Here is a 19,504-nt window from a genome sequence, read left to right as displayed (position 1 = left end):
AGTACCACCGATGTGGCAGAGAGGGCCTCAAGATGGCTGTGGTTCAAAAGAGGAGAGCCATGGAGTCATAAGTAGCTAGCCATCTGGACACCAGCTGGGGTCTGATCAGCCCCGGATGGGTCACCTGGAGGAGGTTGTATGATGTTGAAAGACCCAAAACACCGGATGATTCCAGGAACATCACTGAAGATGTGTCCAGAAGCATCAATAGATGTTTGTACACAGTAGTAAATGTTAGGAACCTTTTGCAGGCCAATGTTCAAAGTTCAAAGTAAATTTATTACCAAAGTACACATACTGTATGTCACTATATCCAGCAGATTCTGGTTAATTGGGTCATTGGTTAATTAGGTCAGCCGCTGAAATGGGACAACTCTGAAAGAGCAGATACTAATCAAGAAAATAGCTGGGATTCCCTTTGCTTATTTGGGACACCATGCTGCTTAACTGGGACAGAAGATGGTTGCCGAACAGTTTCCAACTATTGTCAGTGGCGTGTACTTGCGTGGCCGTCAGACACTACACTATGCTTAGAGCGAAGTTTATAAATAGCGTCAGTTGCACATGTTTGTGTTTAAAAAAAAGCAGTGATTTTTTTTTGTCACTGATAGTTGGTGAGAAGTTGTAAGACAATTCAGACAGTTTTACTCACTGTGGTTTCAGGCATTCAGGCTTGGAGTTGCCAGAAACAGCCGGGAGTGAAAATGAAAAGATTTCATTACTTCATCAAGTTAGGAATGACTTTGAATAAGTATTAGGAACTGATACACAGTTTTATAGTACTGTAGTAGTATTGGTAGTGTTCTAATTTGATCTGTATTTCATTTAAATATATAATTTGTTGCTCAATTTGTCTTTTTTATACCTTTTTAACTATTTCCAAGAAACCCTGGCAAATTGAGGCAGCTGATTAATTGGGCCAAAATGTACCGGTCCCAATGTGTTCCAATTAACTGGAATCCCCTGTACTACCTTGAGATGCATTTTCTTGCAGATATTTAAAGGAAAGTAAAGAAATACAAAGGAATGCAATAGAATTTGTTGAAAAGACTATAAGTAACATGCTGTAAGGTTTCATTGGTAATGTAATGGCCTCTCTGTAATGTTTCACTGCTGAGGTAATGGTTTCTCTGCAGCAGCAATGTTCGGGTTATGACTAGAGACAACAGGGCATGTTAGCCGATGAGTGGGATGTGTGTCTGGGAGCCGGGAATTCACGGTGTTTTGCTGGGGAGAGATGAGGAGAGAAGACGTGAATGGGGGAGAGTTGGTAGACCTTCGGACAGAGTAGACTTGGAGCGAGGGTCCGAAGGTCAGCGACGATCGGAGAAGGTCGATGGTGGAGGAACGGCCTTATCAGTGAGCTCCAACATTGCACATTAGATTGTTTCATGAGAATGGGCCCTTTTCTTTTTTCTGTTTCTTTACTAACCATATAGTCAAATTAAGAATTATAAAGCTCAATCATTTAATCGCATATTGTGTACTTTGTTATTTCGTGGTACTTATTTGTGTCAGGGGACACATTGTGCAGCATCCACCCGAACGAGATTTCTTAAGTTTGGCCGGGCAGGGGGCTATCATCCCCTACATTAAACTGCTAGCCGAACCAAGAGTTACATATATATAGACAAAGACTGGCAAACAACTAACGTCCAAGGAAGACAAATTATGCCAGGGAATATCGATGGAGAGAGTTTGCTGATGTTTCATCTGAACAAATAGGGATCCGTTATGTCTACCGTGGAAGCTGTCTCCATTGCTTCTATCACCTTTTGCACTCGAAAAACGGCTTTTCTAACCTCTGAATACAAGAGATCCTACAGATCCTAGAGTAACACTCAAAATGCTGAAAGAACTCTGCAGGTCAGGTAGCATCTATTGAGAATAATAATGTCTCGGGCCCAGACCCTTCATGAGGACTTTCAACCCTCTCATTCTGACCAAAAAGATTTCTCCTCGAGGAGCACTGCAACTCTGAAATATCTTTCAAGAGGCCCTGACAATTGTAAAACAATTTCAAATAAATGGACGTGAAGAAGTCCACTCTCCATGACTCTGGACAAATTTCTATTTCCATTTTCAACACGTGAACCGGCAGTTTCTATTCACTATCTGTTCTTGAAAACTAGAAGGTGGATTTGCAGTAATCAGAGGAAGCTCGGCACATTTTGATCAAGTCCCAAACTCTTCATTACACTTTCTCAGTGAATTTATTGAAAAAACAAGCTATATATTGGAAATTCTTGTCCTAATTGTGAAAATGATTCACCTAAACGTAATGCAATAACTTTCCATTCATCTTCAGGTACATTAAATGAGAATATAAAGGTGTAATAAAAATATTCAGACAGGAAGGGAATTAACACACACAAAATGCTGGGATAAAGACTTGATGTTTTGGGCCAAGACGCTTCATGAGGGCCTTGGCCTGAACTGTTGATAGTTTATTACTTTCCATAGATGTGGCCCGACCTTCTGAGTTCCTCCAGCTTTTTTGCATGCGTTACTCTGGATTTCCAACATATACAGTATCTGTTGTTCTAAGGGAGCAAGATAGGGTTGGATTACTGTTGTATAATGGGCAGAATGGCCTCATTTCATGCTGTAACCTTGCTGTGACTATGTATTATATTCTAGTTATACATGTTTTTGTTGACCATCTATTCCAGAGATCAGAATTAATAACATAAAGAGCCTGGACGAGTCATTGGCAAACATCTCCAAGGTCACAAAACAAGTTCACTGATCTCTTCCCCTCCTGTTTATGCCTCTCCATTTCGAGGCAGTAAAAGATTCTGGCTTTGTTATCTGCACTGTTGCTGAACATGACGTCGTCTGGAAGGAACGACTTTTCTTTGAATCAAACACCAGTTTCTTTCTCGCCGACATTTCATATGACATAAAGACACATTCAGTTAAAGGCATCAACTCCGCCAATTCTTCTCCCGCATTCCTGGAAAGAAATGTTTCATATATGGAGGAAAGCAGATGACAGTAAAATATCCTGAAGACGTTAATATTTCTCTCACCTTCCCCTTCCAACTCCTCCACTGAAAATTCACCATTATTTATCCATCTATCTATCTATGAATCTATTTAAAGCAACACACACAAAATGCTGGAGGAACTCAGCAAGTCAGGCAGCATCTATGGAAATAAACAAACAGTTGACATTTCGGTCCAAGTCTCTTCTTCAGGACTGACCCTTTGCCAGTCTTGAAGAAGTGTCTCGGCTGGAAATGTCGACCGTTCATTCATTTCCATAGATGCTGCCTGACCTGCTGCGTTCTTCCAGCATCTTGTGTGTGTTGCTTTGGATTTCCAGCACTTGCAGGCTTGCTCGTGTTTATCCATCCATTCAACCATTTATCTATTTGCAGTTTGTCTTAATTCGCACCATTTTGGTGTGTGGATTTTCATTGATTCTATAGTACTTCTTTGTTCTTCAGTGAATGTCTGTAAACAATCAACCTTAGGGTCATTTTTTGGTGACATACACAAACTTTGATAATGAATTTACTTTGAATTTTGAAATAAGTGAGCCCCCAAATCATTCTTCTTTTTTCACTCACAATCTTCTCATGTGCCAAACCAAAGGAAAGTCTGATCTCCAATAATGACTAATTGTGTGTTTGCCTGATTTTCAGCCGCAATGTTCCTATTCCATGCAATGTGATACTCTGTTCATCAGTGTCATTTCAAGGACAACACTGAAGTATAAAGAATATTATAGTATTTAACAGTTTTACTGAAATTCCTTGGGAAATATCTACCTTGTTCTCCAACTTGACAAAAGGGATTATATATCGAAATTGGTCCACTGTTTGTTGCCTGAGTTCAGTTTATGCTCATTTATAAAACATAGCATTTGCATTATCTAACATAGTCCAAATATTGTTTGAGGTGTATCATTTTCTGCTTTGGGCTATAACTATTTACAAAGCAGATCTTACACAAACATAATCTCTGTGTATCTACTGTGCGAGGAAGTTTTCTTTTATTTAAAAAATAAACTTTCTTCCTAAAAAGGTAAATACAGGAAATGCAAAACAGCGCAATTCACATTCACAGCATTGTCCAGTCTACATATTTGTACTGTTATGTAGCATTTCCTAGACTCAAGGATTTACGAGGATGTTTGGCTTCTGACGAGAAGATAGATGGGCCGGCATTCCCCCTCTTCCCCCCCCCACCCCCTGGGGGCTGCTGAAGGCTCTGCTTGTCTGAAAAAGTACTAAGTTGAAACAATATCGTCTGTCAGGTGGATGCATCACATTAGGGGGGACATTTTCCACAGAAAAACAGGAACATTTCATCTGCTGCCCTGGCTAGTACTTAATCTTTGAAAGTACATATTTGGCTGCGAAGTGACTTGCATCATCGTGAAGCATCCGGATGGAGTAGGTGCCATCCAAACGCAGCTCTGCACACCAGCGCGCTGCCGCTCACCTGAGCCTGCTGGCAGCCGGAGCTCCGCCACTCATCCGAACTTGCTGGTACTCAGCGCCAGACGTTCACCGCCCTCTGCTGATTGGCTGCCGGTTCCGGGCTCAACCTCAGCTCGAACGGCAAGCGTCCAATCGGCAGCGCCTTTCCCCGAGGGGCTGGTCCTGACGGGCTCGCGCCGCCCTCACTCACGCCGTTTGGGGGCTGGTCTTCCGGCGCGGCTTGGCCCGTAGCTGTCTCCCAGCCGAGAGGGGGGACGGTGGGTGTGAGGCTGCGGCGCCGGGTGAGGGATCGGCGCGGCGGGGCGGGGCGCTTCTTGGAGCCGGTGGCGGATGCGTCCTTCGGGCGGTGGGTGATAGAGACGCAGCTCCGGTGAGGCGGCGGCGCCGGCGATGTACAGGTGACACACGTGTTCGAAGAGCCCGACCTACGGCGCCGAGACCTGCGGCTGACGGTAGGTTCCTGCACCCCTTTCCCTCCTCTGTCCTACCCCAGCCCGCCCCGCCGCCACCCCTTCCTCCTCCTCCTCCTCCTCCTCCTCGGAGGAGGCCTCAGGCCTGGGGCTGCTCTCAGCCCCGCCCAGCGCCGTCTGTTTACAGCGGCCTGCCGGCGGCGGTGACAACACCGGCCTGTCTGCAGGACCAAACTCGGCCCCAAGTTTGTTTTTCTCTTTTCGTTCACACACACACACCTCCTTGTTAGGGGAAGAGCACGGAGCCGGCGGACCGAAGACGGCCTTTAACCCGATGTGGCAGGCAGTGCAGTGCCGAAGTGATTAGTCACTTGCTGTGCCCCGACCCGCACACGTTGGAGGGTGTGTAGGAGTAAACAACATCGTGGCCGGTTAGGGAGGGGGTTCCCGGCGCACGGCCGGCCTCAGGTTGAAGGATACTGCACACACCGCACCAAGAGGTCATTTGTGGTTTCGTTTCTTTGCGTCAGCTATAGTGATGATGATTTGACATTGTGCTTGGAGGTTTTGTTTACATCCAAGATGCTCTACCCGAGCGGGAATGAAAATGGAACATGCTGGCACTATACAACAACAGCTCGTAACTGAGATCTAATCAGAGGTCACACATTCACCATCATTTTCTAATATTTTGGATTTATGGCAACATTGAAGCTTTCTTCCCCCACAAGGTATAAAATGTGAAGTTGTACCTTGGTAAGGGTGTGTGAGATTGATAATCGAATGTGCACAACTAAAGAGCAGGAACTACTCTGTACTTAAATGTTGTAAATTTGTGAATCTGCACAGGCTTTGGGGAAATTTGTGATACGTTTTTTGATACTTCATGAGCCAGCAAGTTTTTGTTTCAACACAATCCATACTGTAATAGTGATTTATGACCTTGTTAATTTCTGATACAGTACTTGTGTTGGAAAATTGCAAGGATGGAGGCCACTTTAAACTGGGCAGTCTGTTTCCTTCTGTAATTAATTTTACTTTCCCCTCTTTAAACAGGAATGCAGATTAAATATTGTTCGAGGATTATGGAAATTGTCAATTATGAAATAAATGATAGGTGGTACAATCTTCATGGAAAAGCACATTTTTGTTCATTTGAGTTTAATGTTGACATCAAACCAAGATGTGAAACACACACAAAATGTGGTTCAGGCTACATCTCTGGAAAGGAATTAAGTTAAGGTTGACGTTTCAGGCTGTTCTGATGAAGAGTCTTGGCCTGAACATTGACTCTTTATTCCTTTCAATAGATGCAGCCTGACCTGCTGTTCCTTTAGAATTTGTCGAAGTCCAAGTAGACTTTATTATCAAACTACATGTATGTCACGTTTGTGTGTGCTACTCTGGATATTCAGCAGCTGCAGAATCTCATGTTTATGAATCAAGATGTGATTGAGAGATGCTGAAAGCTTGGTGAAACATGGAGGATCTTGGGATTTAATTTAGAGGTTTCCTCATGATTGCCATTAAAGGAGGGAGTGGACTGCAGAAGGAGTCAGCTCGAGTCATCTGTTGCATTTAACTCTTTTTTTACCTCGAGTATTTGAATAGCTGCAACCCACAAGGCCTTGTGTGCAACTAGGAATGGGAGAAATGTTAAGTATCTCCATTTTTGCCCAAGCATTTGACACTGAGCGTGGCAATTGAATTTTGGATCAAGTAATGTTTCTGGTGGATGGGAATCTGTTTGGGAGAACTGGAATATTCATATCTAACAACCTTGGGGTGAAGATCTTGGCTGCAGGTTGGTCATGATGTATTTACTGAGGTGATGCAAGCAGTCTTTGTTAACATGAGAAGCTCAGCCTGTTGTCAGGTTTGTGACTGGTCTGAAGCTGGAAAGGGACATGGAAGTGGTGGCAAGGGGATAGTATTTGTAACTTTGATTTTCTGAGATAGGACTGCAGGTCAAGTTTTTTTTAAATCTGCCAGGGCATGGGCTTTGCTGGCAAGGCCATGGTTTGTTTCTTTATTTATTGACAGACAGCATAGAGTAGGTCCTTCTGGCCTGTTGAGCCACACTGTCCAGCAATCCCTTAATTTAATCCGAGCCTAATCATGGGACGATTTACAATGACCGAGTAAACTACCAACCGGTACGTCTTCGGACTGTGGGAGGAAACCGGAGCACCCGGAGGAAACACATGTGGCCACGGGGAGAACGTAAACACTCCTTACAGGTAGCTGTGGGAATCAAACTCGGGTTGCTTGTGCTAACCACTGCTCCACCATGACCCATTATCCATCTCAAATTGCCATTGAGAAGTTGTCAGTGGAAAGCTGTTGCCTTGTCATCTCACGGCAGTGCTGAGCAGCAGCTTGCTGGACGATGAAAGGCATTTGTGGGAATCACAAGCGAGGTCTGATATCACGTATTGGTCCAAATGGGAGAAGGGGAGCAGTCACACACAAAATGCTGGAAAAAGGTACAGTCGACATTTCAGGCCGAAGTCCTGCTGAAGGGTTTCGACCCAAAACGTCAACTGTTGTTCATAGATGCTGCCTGGCCTGCTGAGTTTCTCCAGCATTTTGTGTGTGTTGCTTGGATTTCCAGCACCTGCAGATTTTCTCTTGTTTAAGGAGAACAGATTATTTTTCCCTGTACGGCAGTTGTGTACCATATGAGTTTTTAATTTTTTATAAGTCAGTACTTTCACATTTCATGAAGCTTTAATTGAATTTAAGTTGCACCATGCTGTCATTTGATTTGAACATGCATCTTTGGGTTACAAATTTAGCAATTAACTGTTGACCAGGCTGTCTGCTCAGTAAGCAAGTTAATGATCTGTAGGCAATGGTGAAATGAAAATAGGTTGTCCAAGGATCAACTTGCTTCACCATTTACACTTACATGTACGAGGAATATGCTGTGGTGTTGGTCATGGTGTGACATGCAACAGAAAAATCAATAATTGTAAAGAATTACATAAAATAAGAGGTTGAAGGATACATATGGAAGAAAATGTGTGTAAATACCAGTATGTATTTACAATGTAAACAGCATTATAACAGTTGTTTAAAGTGTTTACAATGCAGTGCAGTGTTGGTGGTAATGGATGTGCTGTTGTGGAGCTGGATGGTGTTGAAATGCATGTTAATCCCAGATTCCTCAGTTTCCTGCTGCTAATTTTATGCGAGAAGAGTTTTGTGTAAAATGAAAAGGAATGCCCTCAGGCAGCTGCTGTGAATTTGGTGGAGTAGCGTGTTCTCTTCTCAGTCAACAGGATGTTAGGAATGGGAAATAGTGAGGAGAGGTGTGAAAAGACACTGTGGTCTGTGATTCAGGTAATGCTAAATTGTTGTGGCAGAACAAGGTGATCCATAGATACCCAAAGTGAGTTCTATTTGGTAACATTAAGATGTACCAATTTGCTGACTAAATCAGGGTTTTAAATGAAGAAAATCTGGAACTTTTTGTTTTCCTTTGATTTTTTTTATCGTTGCACCAAACCAGGGAAACCTTGTCTTGAGCTCTGAAAGTGGTAATCTTTCCTGCCCGTTTCCTTCTATAGCAGAAATAAGCACGCTACTTTCTTTAGAACTCTGGATTACCAACATCTCTTGTGTTTACTTGAGAAAGGATTTTGATTTTTGCAGTTAAAACTCAAAACAAAGTGTGTGTTGTAACTTCTGGACCATGCACAATGCTGCAAAAAATGTTTGCAGGAAGATGTTGGAAGGTTTTCTTACAATTCAAACTACCAATTGCTGAGAGTCATGGTATAAATTACATACAGTGGATTACAGTTAATTGGGACACATCAGGACCAGTTCAATTTGACCCAATTAGCTGAAGTTTCATGGAAATAGTTTCTTTTTTTTTTACTTTTTTAACTGTCATTTACTGGTTTCACAAATTGTGCATTTAAAGAAATACAGAACAAATTAGAATACTTTAATACTATAAAACTAGTTTCTAATATCGATGGAGGAATTCATCCCGTGTACACTGTCATGTAAATGAACGTGGACACATAGTGCAGATAATGGACTGCTTTCCTACAATGCTGTTGATGATTGCATCCTTCAAATCTTCATTTTCATTGTAACAATCAAGATTATTGTCGATACCTTCAAGTTCCTCATGGTTCCTAACTTGATGTAGTGAAATCACCATATTTTAACTCCCGGCCTTTTCTGGCATCTCCCAGTCTGAATGCTTGAAACTGCAGTGAGCAAAACAGTTCTGAATTGTCTAGCTGCTTAATTCTTGCCAGCTATGAGTGACAAAAATCACTGCTTTTTGAAGACAAACACACACAACTGATACTATTTAAAAAATGTTTGCTCAAACCATGGTGTTGTGTCCAATGGCCACACAAGTGCATGTGACTTGAATGCTAGTTAGAAACTGTATAGCAACAATTGCCATAGTGTCCCAAATAATCAAAAGGAATAGTGGCTATTTTCTCAATCAGTTTTGTTCTTTAAGAGTTGTTCCAAATAAGTGGATGGCCCAATTAACTGGAATCCACTGTATAAATTTTCATCTCTGTTGAAGAGCAAACATGGTCCTGTGATTTTTCCCCCCCCACACCTTTCTCAGACTGTCCTCTCAGATTGAGGTTGACTAATGGCCTTTGTGATACCAGCACAAGATTAGTTTGGCTTGAGGTACTACTCTTGGTAACTAGATTTTCACTGCAGTCAGAAAGCCACTGAGAACATGGCTGTGTCTAATGCAGTCAGTTACTTACTGGGCATTCATGATGGGACTCTCAAGAAGAGGTGAAATTAATCATCCACTCGCACTTTTGGTTGAAGACGCATGCAAATACTTCAGCATTGTCTCTTGCACTTGTATGCAGGTCTCCTCCATGCTGAAGGTGGGATGTTCAAGGAGCTACCTCCTCCCATTCGTTGCCTGATTGTCCACCATTCTCAACTGGATGTGGTAGGGTTACATAGCTTTTCTCTAATCTATGGACTATGGGACTGCTTAGCTTGTAGTCTGCTGCATTTGGTGTTTAGCATGCAAGTACACTTGATGTAGCTTCATAAGGTCAGTACCTCTTTGAAGGTACCTCTCGTTCCGCACATGTTAAACTCTTGTACATGCCTGATAGAATCTGGGCCTAATATCAAAGTAGGACTTTATAAATAGGTTCTTGTATTAAGTTTGCTCACAGGAGATATTCCAATAGTTAAGAAAAGATTTCTTTAGTCTACAGATAACTGGAATTTGGGAAGCTGCCCAAGCCTTGTGTGAATTGAATCCATACATTTTTGACTAATGAAAAATTTGAGCTCTGATGAACAGTGGAGGAATTTAACTCCACTTATAATAGTATTGAAGATGTTATAAAATATTGTATTTCAGTGAAAAAAGAAATCTGTTTATAATTGAAAATCTTCATCCGTGGTAGTGTCCTTGTGTATCTTGGTTGCACTCATTTTCCATTACTTTTATAATCGTGTAGTAAGGCATTTGTCAGATATTTGCACATACTTCAACAAAAATGATGTGCAGATTTATCATTTGCTTGTTGCAATCTGTTCCTCCAAGAAGCCAAACTATAAAATGTTCTTATCTAACTCTCCCATCCTTGTTGCATATCTGCACATGAAACCCAGTGCATTTTAGGTCTTGGCACTTAAAATATGCTATTTTGCTTGCTAATTTGGAAATCTTGCTTCATATTGTCTTTCTGAGATTGAATAGCAGCACCACCATCTTTTGAAAAAATAGCAATTTTTGCTTAAAAACAAATTGATGTTACTTTAATTGTCTCAAAATTAATGCAGTTGAAATTGTCATTTCAACTATATGCATGTATACTGCCAAGGAAAACAATGTTCTTCTGGTCCAAGGTGTACAACACAGTACGTTTAACTTTCACACAAGAGAAGTAATGTTATCACAAATAAATTACTAAATAATAAGGTGCACGTACAAACAAGTTAAAAAGTAAGCAGTTTATCACTGCTATCTCTTAATTTGTGTTGAGATCTGGGTGGTGGGAGGGAGCTCATTAGTCTCATGGCCTGGGGGAAGAAGCTGTTTCCCATCCAAACAGTCCTTATTCTAAAGCTGTAACATCTCCTGCCTGATGGTAGAGTGTCAAAGAGATTCTTGGACAATAGGAGGGATCATTGACAATAAGCAGTATTCCTCGTAAGTATCTTGAATGGGTGGAAGAGAGACCCCGTTGATCCTATCAACAGTCCAAACAATCCTTTTTAGGACCCTGTAGTCGGATGCCTACCAGAGAGTAATGCAGCTAGTTAGGGGACACTCAGTGGTGCTTCTGTGAAAATTGCTTGGAATGGTTAAAAGATTGGGCTTAAAACCTCTGTTTTGGCAATGGGAATAAGCAGTTCTTATTGTAAACTTCCCTCAATGTGCAGCCTGAATCTGTTCATTTAAAAGGTGTTAGATCCAAAAACAGCATGTGTTCAAGGTTTAGGTTTGCTTACAACAGAAAACAATGTTGTAACCGTTTGAAATGCAGAAAATGTTATGGTTGAAAGCTTAAACATTTTTCCTACAATTTGCCCCTTTCCTGTTGCAAATCATCTTTTCACCAACGAATGCTTGGTTTTCTGAAGCTAACTTGTAGGTGAAAGGACTCCAACCATAAGTTTGAGCAAGTTGTTTTCTTTTTGTTAAAATTCTTGTTAGCACTGGTGTTCTTGGTTTGTAGTATTTTGAACCTTTTGAATGGATTGTGGTTGTGATTTGCTTTCGTTCAACACAAAGGTTCAGTGAACCACAGCAAGTAATTTGCTTATGTTTTAACAATGTTGAAAGAAAATAGTTTGAATTAAATATGACTGTTCATGTATTAAGCTGAACCATGTAGTTCGACAGGGTTGTTTCGTTGTGTAACAAGTAATAGTTTATCCTGGCCTTACTACTTGTACTGATGAATGCAAATTCTTTGTTTTGCAAGCTCAATTGCACACTTTTTTATGAAACATGTAATGATCTTGCGTGTATTCATTAATGAATGGTCATTGGCATCCATGTTCATATATTTAGGGAATTGACTTCTAAAAATGGTGTGTGGGGGATATTCAGGAAAGAAATAGACCTTTTAGTGGAAGTGTGCGTTCTGTGTTCTTAAATAGGCCGAAGCACTTTTATTTCCATTTTTTTACATCGATTATGTTTAACAGGGCCAAGGCTTCGTGTCATTTTATAGCTCCGAGAGAGGGAACTGGGATTGTCTAAGTACTTGGCATAAATGTGGGGGTACTGATCTTTGGCAACTCTCGAAGTGAAGCCTGAGGTTTGGAAGACTGAATAGTAGACCAGCCCTTACTCGTTGATGCCTGCGGTTTCTCAATATTAGAGTATTAACAGACTTGAATGGATCTGTTTTTAAAATTAAACTAGACAACGGAGTGACCTGTTGGGACACCCTTTCAGAGAAGGGTAGTGCAGTCTGATGTGACCAGAATGAACATTAAATTTTCCTGAATGCTATTGGTATCGCTTTGCTTTGGAAACTGAAGTAGAAAACCTCAGTTTATTGAAGAAGAACAACGTGTAGCAAAGCAAATCTAGCTCCTTCTCGTTTAATGAAGGACACTTTTGATGGCATCATTTCTGGTTTATCTGCCAGCCTTGTGCCTCTCGTCTTTCTGGAGACGTGCAGTCCTTTCATCCCCCGTCTCTTCATCTCTTCTGTTGTTTGTTCTTTGTCTTTGATCCTGGAGACGTGCATTTCTCAGCCCCTTTGTCTCTTCCTCTCTCCTCCTGTGCCTGTTTTTGTCATTCTGGAGACGTGCAGCCCTTTCATCCCCTGTCTCCATCTCTTCTGCTCTTTGTTGTTTGTCTCTGATCCTGGAGATGTGCATGCCTCTCCTCCTCTGTCTCTTCTTCTCTCATCTTTTTTTGTCCTGACTCTTTGATCCTGGAGTCGTGCCTCCCTGGCCTCATCCGATTCTTGTTGTCTCCCTCTCCTTGCTGCTTCCCGATGACGTTTGGTGTCATCTCTTGACCATAATGTTCCCCTTCTCTTTCCACGCGGCATAATTAGGCTGACCATTTTTTTACCCAAATGCTGGATAGAAGATACAAAGCACTAACACCAAAGGATGCTAATTATTCTTGATGATGTGGTTGGCGCTCTCCTAAATGGATGTGATACGGTCACCACTGTCCTTTGACTGCAGCAAAGGGTTTTATGGGTGTCTTGGAGTACGTCATTACAATAAGATTTAATTATCTCTTATTGGTGGGTGGCAGTTAGCTCTGTCCCAATCCTGCACATGCTGATGGTGATTAGCAGAATGTGACCCCTTGAAATAGAGCTGCCCTGCCCCTTTGCTCAGGTAGGTGGCACTGCTGAGGCTGGCCGTGCGCATGCGTCGGGCTGTTGCGTCCCGATTTCCATGATGGTGGATTGGCTCTCTGGTGAAAGCGAGCCTGTTGATCTTGCCGAATGAGCAATTTTATACAAATATATAACCCTGAACTTTGCCTGCATTCTGTAAGTTAGTGCATTTTAATTCGATTTAGCCAAAAAAGTGCTGCTGTAATGCACTGTTTGCGCTAATTGGAGGTCACAAGCAGAGCATGAGAGTTTTGGTAGTATATAGATGTGGAGATGAAGTTGCAGTGCAGCAAGTTAAAATTAGCAGTATACATTAAAGGTAAGATCTCATTGTGACCGAGAGGTTTGCAGCTGTTCCTGAGAGCTTTTGGCCAGAATGCCAACAATATTGTTTTGACATGTTGGACCACAGGCAATACTGAATCTGCAATTTAAGTTAACCTGATTAGCCGTTACCAAAAATTTTCTGCCTATTGATCAGAAATGCTGTTCTGTTTAAGTTGAGCTTATTGCATAACTTTATATTGGGTAAAAGTCAGTCTTGACAGCATGTGGTGAAGGTGGGTGGGGTATTGCTTTCTCTGTCTGCTACTCTAGTTTGTTTTTCTGTTTGCTTAGCACCAATGTTCTAATTGGTTCCTAGTAAATTCTTATCCTTGAATGAAACTCATTTTATTAATAAACTGAATTAATAGTAAAAGATTGGACTTTGTTAACATGGTGGCATATGGCTGCTTAATATAGTTTTTCTATTTTCAGTCAGCATTTACTTGTGTTTCAAAAAATGGAAGGCCGAGGTTTGTAATCAGCATTCCCGTTCCAAAGTCAGTTTTCCTATCTCCACAGATATCCCTGAAAACATTATTTACTTAGAATAAGAGTCGAAAGGTTTTTATGCTGATAACAAGTTGAAGAATAAAATGATTTATGTCACTACCAGAATAGACTAAAGGTGTTTGGCACAGCAGCTTCTTGGGTTTTCCAGAAGAGCCAAGCTTTATAACTTCAGACATCAGATAATGCTCATAAGAAAATGCGTGTCAAGTCTCTTAACAACATTGAAAAACAGTGTGTTCCAGGAGCAGAAGCCCATTAACTTCACTGTTTATTCAGAGACATTTGTAAAGACAGTTTTTGAAATGTGTATGGAATACTGCTTAGAATTTTGATCTTATTGATGCAGGGTTGTACTTGCATTGAAGGCAGTTCAGAAGAAGATCAAAAAATTGATTATAAGAAGGTTGTCTGATGAGGAAAGGCTGTGTCTTGTCATAAGATTTTGGAAGGGTGGCAAGCTATCCTGGAATACAAGATTCTGAGGTAGTTTGATGGGACAGCTGCTTATGTTATTATTTGTCTTTTTAGAGACAGTCTTTCGGAAGAGAAAGGGCATCCGTTAAATAAGGAGATGAGAAGGAATTTTATCAGATGGTTGAGAAACATTAAAACTTTGTCAGAGATCTTAAGGCACAGTATCACTCTGCAACTGATCCTTGACATCCTCGCTAGGAGATCACAGTCTGTGCGGATCAGAAATAATATGACCTCCTCGCTGACAATCAACACTGGATGCATGCTTAGCCTATTGCTCTACTCTCTCTGCAATGTTGTCTGTGTGGCTTGGCACAGTTCAAACTGCATCTTTAAATTTGCTGACAACAGAACTATTGTTGCCAGAATTTCAGATAGTGACGAGGTGATAGATCAGCTAGTTGAGCGGTGTTACAGCAACCAGCTTGCACTCAACAGCAGTCAACATCAGTGAGATCAAGGGATTGATTATGAACTTCAGTAAGGGGGAGTCAAGAGAACACGCAGCAGTCATCACGGAGGGATCCGAAGTGGAAAGGGTGAGCAGTTTCAGGTTTCTGTGTGTTAACGTCTAAGGATCTCTTCTGGGCCCAATGTTTTGATGCAATTGCAAGGAAGGCACAACAGTGGCTATACTTCTTTCGGAGTTTGAGGAGAATTGGTCTGCCATCAAAGACATTTGCAAATTTCGACAGAAGGTTGCATCACCATCTGGTATGAGGGGCCTTCACACAGGATCAGAAAAAGCTGCAGAAAGTTGCAAACTCAGCCAGCTCCATCATGGGCACCAGCCTCGCCAGCACTGAGGACATCTTCTTCAAAGTGAGATACCTCACAAAGGCAGCGTCTATCATTAAGGACCCCCATCACCCAGGAAATGCCGTCTTTTCATCAAGGAGGTAGAGGAGCCTGATGACACACACTCAATGTTTCAGAAACAGCTTATTCCCCTCCATCAGATTTCTGAGTGGATAGTGAACCCATGAGCATGTCTTCAGTATTTTTCCCCTCTCTTTTCACTACGTATTTTATGTTTACTACTGAATATAATTAAGTTTTTTTTTACTTTGTATTGCAATGCACTGCTGCCACAAAGCAACAAATTTCACGACATATTCTGGTAATATTAAGCCTGATTCTAATTCAAATATATTTTTGTCTTGGGTCCGTGGGTTTGAGGAATGTGAAGTATAGGCAATATGGCCTATTGTTCCAAGTTCTTATTGGTGCCCCATTTGTAGAGGCTCCTTTTTTTGGTCTTCTCCAATTCTTTCATTCCACTTCAGTAAAAGTGAATAAAAGTTCCATCCCAACCTGCAAGTTTTAAATTTACTACAAGTTTGTTGTAGCTCAGAAACTTTGGAGTTAAGAATTTTAAAATAGTAAGGCAGTTTGGAAATTTTCAGTGTTATAGGTAGTCTGCGCATGAGTGTATGATTGCTCTGTGTTTGTCCTGAGGCACAATAACGAGAGAAGTAAGCCATATCATGAGGTTGCTATTACTCCAATTGTCTAGCTTTTGTAACAGCTGCAAATTTTCTTTTATTGAGTCTAAAACATATTACTAAATTGTTTAACAGAATCATTGATCTGTTATGAAAATTCACACATCGCTACCATTATGACAAAAGTCTTAATATACATAAGTACTTATTACAGTACTAAATAATTATGTATATTAAGTACATAATTAGTACTGTAATGAATACTCGTGTATGTTAAAACTATTTCTGTTTATTAAGGCTCACAAACAAGGGGATATGATGTATAGCGATTACAATATGTATTACAATATATAATTACGGTTTCAGTCACTTATGGGATCTTTTCATGCAACTTGTAGTGAATTATGTTTAACCCTGCTGAAGCCACTGGACATTATGCTGTCTGTTAGTCTGACAGCTTGCCTGCCTTAACAATTTTTCAGTGAATCAGTAACAGATGGATAAATATCAATCAGTAAGTTTGAGAAACAAGTTCCCATGACTAAGTTCTTCATTTCCTGTTTTTAGTAAGTTAGTTCTGCAAGATCCATATGGTCAAAAAAATTTCATTGTGTGGTAACATGCCTGAGAAGAAACACTTCAAGAAGGATACACTGAAAGAATGTTGAACCACAGCAGTCAAAGTAAGTGAGCAACACCAAAAAGATGAAATGACTTGAAATGAGAAACACAATCCAATTTCTCCACAAGATGAAGGTAAAATAATTTCTGGGTACATCCTGGGAGAATAGGAAAGTGGTCAACGGATGTTGTGTGGAGGTAACCAAGAAACATAATGTGGAATAAAAACCTATGAGGTTTGGATCAGAGGATCAAAACATTGTTGCAACCTTTTTTATGCTATAGACCCCAGGTTGCGATCCCCTGATTTAGAGGGAGGGAGGCTACAAGGACTTGCTGATTAAAGGTGTTTTATGAAGGAAGTCGTTTTTCAATGATCAAACACAAAAATAACGAACAAAGGTGGGAAAATGTGACACTTCAGATGAGGAAAAATTGAGCTCTTTTGAGTTCTTCCGGGTGTCAAAACAGAGATTTGTATGGAAAAAGTGAATGTTCAGTGGGGTATTGGAATCGGAATGCACTTGTAGATTTGCACTTCAGCAGCATTTGCCCAATAAATAATACTTCTGTTGTTCAATGTGTGAATATCAGAAGTCAGGACTGTCAAGCTATCTAATTAAAGATCTCTTAACATTTGCTCGATTTTGATTTTAAAATTTTCCATTTAACATCTTCTGATGCAACTGGTGGAAATACAGTGTCCAGTTAATTGGGAGGCATCAGGACCAGCACATTTTGGCCCAGTTAAGCGGCTGCCACAATTCGCCAAAGTTTCATGGAAATACCTAACAAGACAAAAAAGGCAAACTGCTGTTTGACTGAGTAATTATGTATTTAAATGAAGTACACTTAAATGTATTTAAACAAATTAGAACACTACCAATAGTACTACAGTACACTAACATGCACAAACAAGTGTCCATCCCGGTTCAGGCCACCTCCTTATCCTCAGGTTCTCAGAACCACAGATACTGGGCCTCCAACTTCACACTTCACCCTCGGACTCGCTGATGATGGGTTTGACCTTCTGGCTTAGACCCCAGGACTGGACAATCATGGATTTGACCTTTGTGCTTCGACTTCCGGACTTGCATGAGCATCTAACCCAAGTGACAGTTGGATCAATCCAACAGCTTCTATGAAGGAGTATAGCACATAGCCTTTTCATTCTGAGGTACGAATGAGATCCGGCTTTCAAGATTGGAACTCCACTTTATTTGAGTTGACTGCCTGAAATTTTAGATTCGTTGAGAATCTGAAACTGGTCCTTTGCCCTATACTGATATACTGCTATTCAGCAGCTTCATGTCAAACTACAAGTAGGTTGGCAACATTGATCTCACCTGCCTTGACCCTTGCACTGTATAAATTGCCAGACGGATTGTTTGGCATTCATGGCTGAATGAATAGAAATTTCCGGAAATTGCTGAATGAACAGAATAAACTAAAATAATTTTCGGAAGTCCAAAACACCAGGCACAAACTCTATTTCAGAGCTGGATAGTCTATCACAGCTCAGTGTTGCAGCTTGGGAGTGAACCAGCAAGTTCGTCACATTGGTGTATTGAACTCGTTGGGAATGTCATTCAGTCATGCAGCTTGGAAACAAGCCCTTTGACCAACTCATCCTTACTGTCTGCCTGAGCTAATTCCATATTCATGTTATTTGAATAGACCATTTCTACTTTGTTTAGAGAACCCTGACCTTGTGTTGGTTTACCTGCTGAAATTCTCTTGTCTATCTTTATTATCTCTATTTGTTGATATTACTTCAATCATGTTCTACCCTCAGTAATTTGAGGTTACTGTAACTTTGCCCTGAGTTCATTCAGCTCCTAATGCAATATAGTGTGTGTGCTGATCAACTTGAAGTAATGCCTCACTCATTGATAAAATTCTCATCCTTTATTTCAGTTTTGTCAGTGGCCTTGGCCAACACTTTCTGTGATTATTGTTTTTTTTTCTTAGTGATATGGGCACTCATCCATTCCAGGCCATCAAAACACTCCTGACTTCCATCAAGTGACAGTTGACTGTCATGTTTAAAGTTAGCCAGGTGCTCCTTCCTAAATCTACTAATCCTGTTATCCCTCCTTTCTCAAATTCAAGATGCTTTTGAACTCTCAGCAAAAGATGTCTGCCCTAAGTATTTCCTTGTGTAGTTTTGTATTAAATATTTGATAATATTCCTGTGATGCTTCACGTGTATTATGTTAAAGGTCCTACACAGATGCAAGTTGGTGATGATTTTAAACTAATTGCTTATTTTCATTTGCATTCTATTGAAACTTCTCAGTTTATGTGTGGTAAATTTTGCTGTGTAGGGGGTGGGACTCAGATTGTTGAAAATTTGGTGGGAGGAGTTTCACTTGGAGCAAGTGTACAATTAGACAACTTTTGGGGTGAATAACTTGGTCTTTAATGTAACATTTCATGTAAGATTACTTGGACCGATGCAAAGCAAAACGAATGCTAGTTGTTTTGCTAGCAGTAATAAATATTTCTAGATGTCTGTCCAGGAGTTTTGCATAATGCATATCAGGAGTTTGTACTCTCAAGTGAAGTTTCCATTTAGCAGTGAGATGTGAATAATTTCGGTATATCTTGTCTAAATAAATTTTAATTGTAGATTTTATGCAGATTGGCATTCCACACTGTAGTTGAATTTTTGATACTTTTGATTTTTCTTTCTTGTGATTATGGATGTGGACAGCAGGGCCACCATTTGTCCATTCCCAACACTCATTGGATAACGGAGCCATGATTTTGAAGTGTTGAATCACAGGTACCCACTTTGTCCAGCGATGATTAAAGCCATTATTTCCCCTGGGTTCCCTTAATTTTAGAATTTCCCTGTACTGAATAGCAGTTCTGGTTAAAACTCAAAACATTGCTGAATATACCCAGCAGGCCAGTCGGCA

General features: G+C 40.8%; 1 protein-coding gene across 5 annotated transcripts in view; it reads left to right on the top strand.

The window, feature by feature from the left end:
- Nucleotides 1-4,664: 4,664 nt before the first annotated feature.
- Nucleotides 4,665-19,504, top strand: part of mapkap1 (MAPK associated protein 1) — a 294,027-nt gene continuing 279,187 nt past the window's right edge. Inside the window, exons 1-2 of one of the 5 annotated variants that reach the window (XM_072239929.1) lie at nucleotides 4,665-4,903; nucleotides 9,730-9,815. In XM_072239929.1, the coding sequence (XP_072096030.1) occupies nucleotides 9,753-9,815 (63 nt within the window). In that variant the 5' untranslated portion in view covers nucleotides 4,665-4,903; nucleotides 9,730-9,752. Of the gene's footprint in view, nucleotides 4,904-5,066; nucleotides 5,593-9,729; nucleotides 9,816-19,504 lie in introns of those variants that run through there. The other 4 variants (XM_072239932.1, XM_072239928.1, XM_072239930.1 and 1 more) reach the window with 4 other exon arrangements.

This window comes from Mobula birostris, chromosome 22 (genome assembly GCF_030028105.1).
Source record: "Mobula birostris isolate sMobBir1 chromosome 22, sMobBir1.hap1, whole genome shotgun sequence".
Classification (NCBI taxonomy): Eukaryota; Metazoa; Chordata; class Chondrichthyes; order Myliobatiformes; family Myliobatidae; genus Mobula; species Mobula birostris.
The sequence above is the reverse complement of the archived record's forward strand: the minus strand, read 5'-3'. Positions and strand labels throughout refer to the sequence as shown.